The sequence below is a fragment of the Hipposideros armiger genome, unplaced genomic scaffold, assembly GCF_001890085.2.
Source record: "Hipposideros armiger isolate ML-2016 unplaced genomic scaffold, ASM189008v1 scaffold_563, whole genome shotgun sequence".
NCBI lineage: Eukaryota > Metazoa > Chordata > Mammalia > Chiroptera > Hipposideridae > Hipposideros > Hipposideros armiger.
Window position 1 is genome coordinate 808669 of NW_017731913.1, and position 12708 is coordinate 821376.

Here is a 12708-nt window from a genome sequence, read left to right on the forward strand (position 1 = left end):
AAAACAAACAAAAAATAAAGAAACACAAGCTCCAGAGTATCTATTCAAGCATATCCTCAGGAACATTGCAGGTGAACAATAATTTAAGAAGTAGGCATCTGGTCACTGGGCCACCATGTAGTTGAGCAGGTTGTATGTAGTCTATGTGAATGGCACATGCTGAGGGTGTGCAGTGCACCTGTTCAAAAGTACTTGGTGACCCTGACAATTTCAGACATGTGAGTACCTACCTAGCTTTTGGGGGGGTCTTGCTTTGCAAAAAGGAACTCATTTCTGGTGAGTTGGATCCAAGGGCAAGGAATCAAGTTTCTCAGAAGACTGAGATCAGCTCTATGGGTCAGTCTCTTGTGATAACAAGGCAGAGGTACATGTAGTGGTGAATTAGGTACAAGGCGAGAAACTTATGGAGAGACACAGGGAGGCCAGACAGCAGCACATACAACAGGCAAGTAAATAATATTGAAGGTGCCAGTACCAAGACTAGTATGATTTTTTAGTGTAATTTCCATGTAAGAATTCTTACAACTTCTTTAATTGGCCATAGGACAAAATTCTTAGGAACTAAACCTTGTTATTACATCAGTATTCAAGAAAAAAAAATTGTTTAAACCTTTATTTATTTTTTAGTTATTAATACCAGTTTTTCCTTTCTTTCATTACAAATAACATTTCAGCTACGTACATTATAATTTTTAAAAGCTTTGTGCTTCAGCCTGGAAATCCATGTTTTGTTTTTTAAGATTTTATTGGGGAATTGGGGGAGGGAAGCAGTGTTGGGAAATTACGGGAGGGGAACAGCCAAGTTGTTGTCCTTCAATCTTAGTTGTGGAAGGCGCAGCAAGCTCAGCTCCAAGTTCAGTCGCGCAGCTCAGCTCAAGGTGCTGTGTTCAATAGTTGCAGGTTGGTGTAGCCACCATCCCATGTGAGAGTCGAACCAGCAGCCTCGTTGTTAAGAGCACACGCTCTGTCCACTGAGGCATCCGGGCGGCAGCTCACCTCAAGGTGCCGAGTTCAGTCTTTAGTTGCGGGCGGGCATAGCCCACCATCTCAAACAGGCAATTTGTTGTTAGGAGTACGTGCTCTCACCAGCTGAGCCATCCTGCCACCTGTTGGCAGCTCAGCTCAGCCGCAGCTCACTGGCCCATGTGGGAATCGAACCAGCGACCCTGTTGCTCAGAGCTCGCACTCTTGAGCAAGCTCTTAACCAACTGAGCCACTTGGCCAGCCCCTGGAAATCTATGTTTTTTTGAGTATCAAATATTTTAACTGCAATTTTTTTTTTTTTCGAGACTGGCCCTTAAGTGCAATTTTACCCGGACACATAGAAATTGTGTAAAACCAGCTGGTCAGAGAAAATCTTTGTTTGGTAGTAGTATCAGCTAACATTAATTGTATACTGCAATGCAGGCCTTTTGTGTGTACTTTACTTATATTACCACATTTAGTCCTCACAAAAACCCTAAAGATAGTAATATTCATAATGACAGCTAACATTTATGGAACAATTACTAAGTACAAGACACTGTTCAAAGCACTTTATATGTAGTACTCCCTCATTTAATCCACCTGACAGCCTTATGAGATAAGTACCTTTATCATCTGAATTTTACACATAATATGACTGAGGATTCGGGAACTTTCCTAAGGTCACACTACTAGTAAAAGGAGCCAGAATCAAGTGCTGTCATGACTCCAAAGTCCAGGCTCCAGACCTCAGCTTTTTACTGCTTCTGCAACTGGTATGCATAGAGTTAACTATACTGTCTATACTACTGTTAGAATTTCATCAAGTACTATTTAATGAATGCCCAAAGAGGAGCAATAGACAAAAGAAAAATAGAATTATGAATTGGATCACAACAAGCCATTACTTAAAAAAATTTTAATGAGTTCGGACAGTAAGTTGTTTAAAAATGTTGAAAAGGAACTTTGCTACTCAAAATTACAACAGAAAGTATTATTGAAGAACAAACAAAAAAACCAGATAAAGTAAAGCAAGATGCAAGGAAATGAGGTTACGGTGAATCATATCCTATGCCTGCCTCGGGTTTAGACAACACGAACCAAATCCACTCCAGGAAAATTAAGTGTGGAAATCCTGCAATTTGATATAAACAGTTTAATTTTGGTTTAAAAAATTTCTAATTTATCATGAAAAAATAAATCACTGTACGTATCACAAGTGACCATATCGCTAAATCGGAATAACTCAAGGTCTACACAGTTTATTCGTGTACACATTTAATAATGACAACTTATATGGTTTAAAAAAGTTATATTGTTTATGCTAATTTCCAGATTTAAGGAATTATTGTATTGCTTATTTTCATATCAAAATCTCTTAAAGGAGGGAAGATAGGGAAGGAGGAGGAGGAATCTTATTATTGAGGTTTGGAGCCATGATATTAAGCAAAGGCTCACAAAGTGCAAAGAGCCCAAGTTGATTCATGATCTAGTGTTCTTTCCATTCTAACCAACCTTTTCCACAGAAGAAAGTTTCTGAAGCCTACAGTGTGACAGAAATCATCTAGCTGAAAGCATTCATTTTATCAATAGCAAAAACGATCCAAACTCACAGTTACTGGCAGCAGAGCCATAATAAGTAGGCATCCTGACCATGGGTGTTCTCTCTAGAAATAAATATATTCTTTAGGCACACATCATCACTGGTGCACACATATTAAGGCCTACTTAAAGAGAGTGCCTTATTAGAAAATGGGTTTACTCACTTACAAATACAGATTCAGCACTTAACACCATGGTGGGGAAAATAAATCCTTTTGCCTTCAAAAATAAATAAATTTACCTAGAAGTGTTTTCAAGTACTACCTTGAAAAACACTTTAATTCAATACAAAGAGTGAAATTGTTTTATTAATATTAAATAATTAATAAAGAAATTAAAGAATAACTCAAGGAAAAAATAAATTACACATGAGGTGATTAACATCATTAATTATCAGGGAACTGCAAGTTAAAAACACAGTGAGGTATCACTACACACCCACTAAAATTTGAAAGACTCACAGTACCAAGTGTTGGCAAGGATATGGAGAAACTGGAACTCTCATCAGTGGTTAGTAGAATGTAAATTGTATAAACACTTTGGAATTCCAATTCCTGGGTATATGTTCTAATAGAAATGAGTGCTATGTCCAAAAAAAGGCATATACAATGATATTCATAGCAGAGTTACTTAGATTGGCCCAGAACTAAGACAACATAAATGGCCGTCAACAATAAGTGATAAATTGTGATAAGTTCATACAACAGAAACACTATACAGCAAAGAAAAAGAACCATTGTTATTCAAAACAACATGGATAAATCTCACAGAAATCAAGTTGAGCCAAAGAAGCCAGACATGGAAGAGTACATTGTATTATGATTCCATTTTTAAGAACAGGGAAACTAATTTATGGTACTAGAGGTCAAATAATGGTTACCTTGGGGAGGGTAAGACATTTCCTGGGAGGAGACAAAAGTGGCCTTCTGGGATGCTAAAAATGTTCCATATCTTGATCTGGGTTGATGAGTGCGCATATGAAAAAATATAATCAAACTATACACTTGAGATTTTGTGGATGTTGCTGTATGTAAGCTATAGCCCATCTCCAAGGTGCTGTATCTCCACTTTTTTTCTGTGAGATTCAGCCATGTTGTTTTGTGTAGCAGGACTTCATTCTTTTTCATTGCTGTATAGTACTGTATTGTGTCAGTGTACCACAATTATTATTTTTATTGTTGTGGGGCATCTAAATCAGATTTTTTTGTGTTTTGTTTTATTTTTTAAGTTTTTATTGGGGAATTGGGGAAGGGGAACAGTGTTGGGGAACTCGGGGAGGGGAACAGCCAAGTTGTTGTCCTTCAGTCTTAGTTGTGGAGGGCGCAGCTAGCTCAGCTCCAAGTCCAATCACCATCAGGCCACCAATCGGCAGCTCCCGGCTGCTCAGCTCAAGGTGCTGTGTTCAATCTTAGTTGCAGGGTGGGCGTAGCCACCATCCCATGCGGGAGTCAAATTGGAAACCTTATTGTTAGGAGCACGTGTTCTCACCAGCTGAGCCATTCTGCCACCTGTTGGCAGCTCAGCAGCAGCTCAGCTCAGGTGCAGCTCGCTGGCCCATGTGGGAATCGAACTGGTAACCCTGTTGCTCAGACCTAGCGCTCTTAACCACCTGAGCCACTGGGCCAGCCCCTAAAAAAGTTTTAAAGTCTTTTTAGATCTCAAATGAACATTTTCTCTGCTCACTAGTAGGCTGTTTACAAAAATACTAAGAAATATTAATATTTGTAGCTAATATTGCATATTAACCATCTTCTATTTTAAGATTTAACCAATTGCCAGGTGACACTTATTTGATGCCATGCAAGTCTACAGTGCTAAACTCAATGACAGAATGATAGAAACAAAGTTTTTCTCAATAATACTACATCAATGAGATGACTCTGTTACCCCAAATGGGGAACAGGTTTCTCCCCAAAGTCTCACAACCAAGAGCATGGGAAAGTAACCCTATTTAAAAAAAAAAAAAAAGATAACCCTTTGTGAATCAATAAAATAGTCTATCTAGAGGACTGTCTATGATTAATGAACTTATGTAATTATTTCATAGAACTTTTGTGAATGGGATTAAGAATGGACCCTAGATAACTATAAAATTAATTTCAAACTTTATGTATCTGCCAATGCTTATTGAGTCTTTACCAATTGCCTGGCACTATGCTAAGCCCTTTATGTGTGTTCTTTCATTTCTCATCACAATAACGCTATGAGGGATGGTATTATTCTCTCTTTTTCACAGATGAGGCAACTGAAGTCTTTGCCTAAATAAGGTCACAAACGTTTTCTCCTATGTTCTCTCCTGAAAATGTTCTAGTTTTAGGTTTTGCATTTACATCTATGATGCATTTGGAATTAATTTTTGTATGGTGTGAGTTATGGATGAATGTATTGAGAATGGGTAGAATCAGTCATTAAGAGCGTATAGAATGATACGTACAAAGGGTGGATGGAACCCAGGAAAAAACATAAAAGTCAAAGCTTAAGGAGGTGGGCAAAAAAGATACAAGGCATTGTCAGGGAAGTGCCAGGAAAATTCTGAAAACCCAACACTGTGTACTAAGATAAGCATCAGGCCTTTGTCTTGGATGAGGTCACTAGTGACCTTAGGAAGAGCATTTACAGTAAAAACAAACCCTTCCGACATTGGAACTAGAACCAACTACTCGACAGGAATTTCCCTTGTGAAAGAATTGGGGTGAGGTCTGAAATCCGTGAGTACTCTGAAAGGTCACTTCTCTAGGCTCAGGAGGGACATCCCCACACTGAGGATGACTGAGGCAGACCCCAGTCACGCCCGTTGGGGTACTGTGGAATTAGGTCTTGGGGCCACACCAGAGGAATCACTGCCCTGCTGGGAAATCAGAATCACACTCACGGCCGCGCTGACCTCACCAGGGTCTAAACTACAACAGAACAAAAAGGCGGGAAGGGAGCTCTGCACTCGGGCAATCAATCCCAGGGCAAAGTAGGGAAGCCCCTCCTTTCCGCCTCCCCATCATGGGTCCGGAGCAGGGGAGGCGCCGGGCTCTACTTCCCATCCTCGGGTCTCGCTCAGGGGCGAAGAGCTCTACTAGCACTCACCCGATCCTAAGATGGGGATGTTGAAACCACTGGCTTCGTCCTTTTCCAGCAGCCACGCTGGGGGCTCTGGATGGACACCCCACGACCTACTAACCTTTCGCCTCCCTACCCCAGCACCCAGCAGGTCACTGCTGATCCAAGCCGGACCTGACCTCCCCGGCTATCTCACCTACAGAAGTGAGTCGTAAAGTGTCGTAAAGGCGTCGGCGTTTTGCGGCGACCGTAAGTGAAGTCGGCGGCGTGGGTACTCGCTCGCACAACTCCGCCCCTTCGGCAGCAGCTTCTGCAGAAAGGCGGCAGTTAGCAATTTGGAGAGGACAGGGACCCAACTTCAGTTCTCCCAACGGGTAATTGTCTACTCCTAGGTTTGTGTAACAAGAGGGAAAGCGGGTAGGGTTGTTAAAAAACACTTACTCCAATCCTTTTTTAAGGGGCGTGAAGATTCTCAAACTTCACTCCTTGTGACACTGCTGTTCCTTCTCGTGCTATTTTGGTTTTCGTCTTCGTGTTCATCATTAGATTTTGTGTGTCCTCCGTGTAGCTGACGTTTGTTTTTTTGTTGTTGTTCACTTCGTCCTGCAGTCTCCCTCCCCCCTGGACTTAGAAATGCTTTACCTGATCGGCTTAGGCCTGGGAGATGCGAAGGACATCACAGTCAAAGGCCTGGAAGCTGTAAGACGCTGCAGCCGAGTGTATCTGGAAGCCTATACCTCTGTCCTTACTGTAGGGAAGGAAGTTTTGGTAAGTGCTTAAGGTTCTCCAGCCTCCTGGGAAGAAAGCTATCCCAACAGCTGATTTTCATTACGCTAAGTTGAACTAGATTTTCAGATCTGCTTGTTTAAACCCTTTAAAACACATCCCTCTCATTAAGGATCTGGGAGTACAAAAAGGAATCACACACCAACCAGGTGACTTGGGAAACGAAAGGTGCATTGTCTTACTTTACAAGTCCAATTTTGTGGCTTTCTCCAGTAAGTGGGAAAGGAAAGTTATTGTACACTCCTGAGGATAGTTATCAAAATCCCTTATTTCATGAGACAGTCAAGAAATCCTTTCTGAGTTGAGTGTTAATGAGGTGCTGACACAGACTTAATGAGTTGGTTATATATTCAGAAACCAAGCTGAAAGCTTCCTCCTTTGAAGTATTTCCATAGGGAATGGTAATCACCATTCTGTATCTGTCCAGAGCAGTTTCAACTTTAAATAGACGTCTCCCAGTAAGTCTTATACTCATACACTTGTATATATTGAGTGAGTCTGGACAGAGTAACCATAGCATTTGTTAGTGTATCATACATTTAGCTGGCTCTCATTAAAGGCTCAGAAAATTTTGGAGGAGGGGTTAAGTTCAGGGTCATTATTAAACTCCAAGTATAGTGTAAATTAAGATAAGAAGATTGATGGACAGGTTATAGGAGGAAGGAGAGGATTTTAGAATTGTCTGGTCTATCAATTCTTCCAAACAAAAAAGTAACCTAGAGAATTTCAGGTCTTCTGTCCTCTCAGATGCATAGCCAAACAGGTATTTATATTTTCTCTATTATTCAAAAGTTAATTAAACTAGAGACAGTGAATCCAGCAAACAGTTTTAATTTTGGTATATATCACTTTAATTTCTTTGGGCAATTTTTGTGGATAAATTATCTTATATGCCTTTGGTATAATATATCTGTGTGCATTATACAAAGAGTGTAAGCTATGATCTTTGTTCTCAAGTGGTTCATGATTCATCTGTGTTATACCCAGGAAAATGTAAATAATAATGGAAGATTTAAGTAGAAATTCATCATGGCAGTGGAATGGAGAAACTAAAATTATATTGTTGGAAAGAACTTAGATGATCTTTTTAGAGTCAGCATTCTTGCTTTCATCAACTAGTAGAAGCTATCGTTAAATAATTACTAGTTATTAATTGCAATTGGAATACACGTAAGAGAGAAGATCACTTTAGGCTGTGATGGTCAGGGAATACTGTGGAATAGTTGGAATTTGAGCTGTGTTTTAAAATAATGCATCCTAGTCTTTGTTTTGTTTCTTTGTTTTATTTTGTTTGCATCATGGTCCAAATAGAAAATAATAATGTTTGTACAGCTCTGCAGGGTAAATGGAAGAAGCTGCTTATGTCCAAAGGGAACTACCTTTGGGGTCCCAGCTGCCTGCAGAAAACAGATCATAAAACTCTGCTTGTCTGCGCCCCATTTGTATTTAGTAAATGTGAAGTTCTGCAGTCAACCAATGTTCTATAAACTTGGGCAGTCTCTTAACTTTTCTATGCTCTTTTTCTTATCTGCAAAAGGGGTAAAAATAGTGACTATCTCATAGAGTATGATAAAAATTAAATGAACTCCTATACTACATACGTTCTTAGGACAGTACCTGACCAGAGAGTGAGCCTAGTGTAAGTGTATTATTACAAATACGTGTTGTTATTATATATGAGATTTGATAAGGGGAAGACAAAGAGCATCCCTTGCTGAAGAAAAAATAATTGTGAGCAAAAGCAATGAGGAGAAAAGCACACACAGTATTTGCTATACTTGTTCTTGGGCATCACTGAAATAACTTTCATTGTTTCCTAGTGTATCAGTTCTGCCTCTTTTCTTCCTAACCTATTTCACCAGGATACCAGGTCACTATTCCCTTGTCATATAGCACTGCTGTGGATTGATATCGGAGGGTCAGAAGAGGACGGTGAAGGACTTTCCATTGAGAAAAACGAGGCCATCAGCTATGGCCTGTATTAGCTTCCCATTTGTCCACGCCCTAAATCTGAATCTGCCTTCCCTCCAGCCTTAGAAAATGACTTGTAAGATGAGGTTCTCTTCCGGTTCAAGATGCGCTCCATCTAGATGTGTGTTTTGCACACCTCTTCCCCCAACCCAGAATCTTCCTTCCATCAGTTATTATTCTTTATGTTCCATCTATATTAACATCCTTCTCCCCTCAGCCTGAAACCATATTCAAATGTTGTCCATTTTGAAAACGCTCCTTTTTTAAGCCCCCTTTCCTCATAGTTATTATTTTTGTCTCTTCTTTTTCCAAAGATTTTTAGAAAAACAGTTTACTTTTATTATCCCTTACTTCCACTCATATCTCAGACTCCTGCAGGCTGATTTACATTCCTATGAAATACTTCCCTGTTGAACAATTATTTAGTAGCTGAGAACTCCAGAGGACAGTTTCGATCTCACTATTTTACATCTTTTGACATAGTTGACCACTCCTTGAAACTGGCTTTTCAGACATGATTTTCTCTTGGTTTTATTTCTACTTTTCCATTTTTCTCAGTGCCCAGTGTAAGCTCCTTATTTCTCTGTTTCTTCTTTAAATGTTTGGTTTTTTTTTGTTTGTTCGTTTTTTTAAAGATTTTTTTTTTTTTATTGGGGAATTGGGGGAAGGGGAACAGACAAGTTGCTGTCCTTTTGTTCTTCAGTCTAGTTGTGGAGGACGTTGCTTCACTGGCCCAAGTTGGCACCATCATTGAGCTCTTCCCGGGCGAGGTAGATCAGTCGTGGGCTTCTGCCAGCCGCTCACAGCGGCTGCTGGCTACACACTGTAGCCCATGGCAGCCCATCTGCCGTCGACGTCGACTCACAGCAGCCCAGCTCCAGGTTGAGCTGTTGTTCAGCATCTTAGCTGTAGAGGGCAGTGTCACTGGCCCTCATATGTGGGATCCGAACCGGGGCCCTCTGGCATCCCAAGCCAGCTCCCAACCAACGTGCCACTCGGCCGGCCCAAATGTTTGTTTTTTTTGTTTGAGCCTTTGCTCTTCTACTTTTTGACCGGGTAGTATGTTAAATGGTTTGAAATTCAAAAGATACTAAAAGGTATATACATTGAAAGATTTCTACCCCAGTTTCCCTTCCTGGAGGCAATCATTACTAATTTATTGTGTACCTTTCCAGAAATACCCAAAAGTAATTTTCACTTTTAGTTTTTTACTGTCCCCCATATATAAAACCTGCCAGCTTAAAGCCAAGAGTGAATTTTGAGTTTTATCTTCATTTCATGAATGGAGATGATTAGGGCTGAGACTGCACAAAAACTGGCTACGCAGTCATTGAATAATATATAATATAAATTTAAAATCATTTGTTAAGTGGCACTGCTTGTTGTTTTAATTCCCTTCCTTGACCCTAACTAGGATAGATGCTCCTATACATATAGTATGGTAGTTATCGGCCCACTAGACATGCTCCATGGGGCAGGGGCCATACATGTCTCATTCACCACTGCTCCCCAACATCAAGCATGAATTTTGGTATGGAGATTGTGCACAAGAAATACTTTTAGAGTGAATGAATGAATAAATAAATAAGTGGGTAAATGAAAAATAATGTAACACCGGTCCCTTACTGCTTTTGCTATCTCTTTCCTTTTTGAAACATTTTTTTTCAAGAGGATCAGCCATTTGATTATATTGGGGTGTTTATGTGTGTGTGTTTCTCTTTAAAGGAGATTTTAAAATAAGCATTCTGTTGTCTCAATTAGATAATGAAATGTTTCTTAGGTTAGAATAAGTGATAAATATGGAGTGATACATGATAGAAGTCTTGGGGACGGATAGGGGTTTTCTGTTTAGTCATTTATAAAATATTGGATAGGATTACTGCTAGCATTAAGCTAACCCATGTGACTTGATCTTTAAGAAATGTTAGAAGTTCAGGAAAAAAACTTCATTTTTCAGTAATCGTGTGTTATATATGCATATGTGAATGTAAATGTTCTGCAACTACTAAGTTTTCTGGGTTCTTCAAATATAAAAATTAACAATTAAGAAAAATATATGGTAAAAATGAAAATAAAGAGGACATTTTTCATATATAAAAACAATGTCATTGGGACCTTCTGGAACAATGGTCCCTGAGAAGATTTGCAGAGTTAAGGAAGGGATCTTTATTCACATTCGAGGAGCAGATTCTAGTTAAGTATTAGGAAATAATTATCACAGCTGGAATGATAGCCTTTATCTTTAAATGCTTAATCATTTGTCCATTTAGTCATTATTGAATACCAGATACTCTTTCATAATTCTTATAATGTTTGATTTAAGATTATCCTTATATCATAATTTTTATGACTCTAACAAACCTGTCAATATGTAAGAAATAGTATTATTTATCTGTGCATCCACTTCTACTATATTTGAGTTACATACTACTACCCAGGAAATCAGTTATATGATTCATGAATAGTAGCTTATAACCACTACCACATGACCACTAGCACACTAGATCCCTCTCCATTCTTACACACCGCCACTCCAGTTAAGGGCAGCTCCTGGGTTTGTTCTCTGGAGTTGAACTTCAGGGGACTAGTTCACAAAACAGTTTGTATGGAGGCTTCCTGTTGTATTTAGAATTCTTTTTTTTACCCCCTGAAACTCTGCTTTTATTTTATTTTTTTAGCAGGAACTAGGAAATGCAGTTTTAAATTAGTCTTTCTTGCAATTAATGTAGGAATGTTTGCTGGATCTGTAAACAACTAAATCTTAATTTTCTATTTCTCATTGAAATTACTTCTTATTTTAGTGAGTGTCCCATAGATTTTTCCCATGGAAAATTTAATAAAATCCAAACTACCATGTGTATTTATAATGATTGTTTAATATATTTATTCTGTATTTCTGTGTTCCTGAAGAAAGGCTCATGCATACATATTCTCTGTTCACCTTACAGTGTTTTGCCTGGTCTATTGGACCCAAATTTAGAGGTAAATTAAAAATGCAAAAAGCCTCAGATGTTAGGTCTACCTCCTCTTGGGATATTAAGATGGCCCCAAAGACAGAGTTTAATTGCAACATGATACAGAGTGCTGGCTCATTGATGAGTTGTATCCAGTGATCTGTGTTTGGATGGTTGCCAAGATTTGCACCAGCCCCAGACAAAGATTGGGGTGTGTGTGTGTGTGTGTGTGTGTGTGTGTGTGTGTGTGTGTGGAAATGATCACCTGCTGTGTCATTTTGATATTGGACTTAAATCTATAGGAAGAGTTTTATGGAAGAAAATTGATTCTTGCTGATAGAGAAGAAGTGGAACAAGAAGCAGATAATATATTAAAGGATGCTGATATCAGTGATGTTGCATTTCTTGTGGTTGGTGATCCATTTGGGTAAGTCAAAGATGATATTTTGAGTTTAAATTGTATTTACTTAGTTTTTTGAAATCAGTAAGAATTATTCTGTTACATTTAAAACCTTTTACCTGCCAGGCCCTGATGAGGGACTCTGTTCACCTAGGCTCTGTCTAAAATTTTGTAGTTTAAACTTTCATTATCTTTGATATTAATGAAGAAAATCTGCTTGGCAAGGATGTGATCATATGTCTCACATTGGTTATCAAGTGTTGGTTTTAAAGTTTGTATCCTTGCTTCCGCTGTTCTTTTAGAAGGTCACTTAGGGCGTCAAAGGACATAACTAGTATATCATTATTAAATAAGTATATTACATTATCAAGAGTCATACCTGCCATTTGTTTTGCAGGTAAATTGCAAGTATCTCCCGCTTCTTTTGTCCTAGACATTGTTTTTCCCTTTTTTAATCATCTAATATTTAGCAATATTGCTGTCACTATACTTGTCTTGAATTTGTCATCTATCAAGTCTCAGATTTCAATTTCTTATATCCATTGGGAGCTCTATTCTTCCTCATTATTAAAAAGATGGGCTTCTACTTGTCCAGTCAAGCATCATCAATCTGTAATGTCAAGCCAAATAGAAGAGTTCTTTGTCTCCAGCTGGTGACCCAAGATTTATGTCACAGATTTCAGGAACATAAGGACAATTAAATCACTATGAGCCCACCACCAAGGATGTTTTTCAGAAGAATGGAGCTATATGTGTATGTGACATAAAGTAATTTATGTCAATATGATATGCCAGGGATTGTGTATTTTTATTATACTTTGCTGCAAATGACATTGGATAATCATACATATCTTTAAAAGGTTTGTTTTAGCTTCTGACATTGTTTTCTATAAAAATAAGGCTTCCGTTAAAGGAAGTCTCTGTATCTTCCTTCTTTTTTTAAGCCACAAAATAGTAAAATAAAGTAAGGGTAGTGAAAAA

The 12708-nt window shown here is 38.7% G+C and overlaps 1 protein-coding gene across 1 annotated transcript in view; it reads left to right on the top strand.

Annotated features, from left to right (window-relative positions):
• The first annotated feature begins 4700 nt into the window (after positions 1–4700).
• Positions 4701–12708, top strand: part of DPH5 (diphthamide biosynthesis 5) — a 29027-nt gene continuing 21019 nt past the window's right edge. The window contains exons 1-3 of the mRNA XM_019623820.1: positions 4701–5990; positions 6226–6384; positions 11630–11754. Of these exons, the coding sequence (XP_019479365.1) occupies positions 6250–6384; positions 11630–11754 (260 nt within the window). The 5' untranslated portion in view covers positions 4701–5990; positions 6226–6249. The remainder of the gene's footprint in view (positions 5991–6225; positions 6385–11629; positions 11755–12708) is intronic.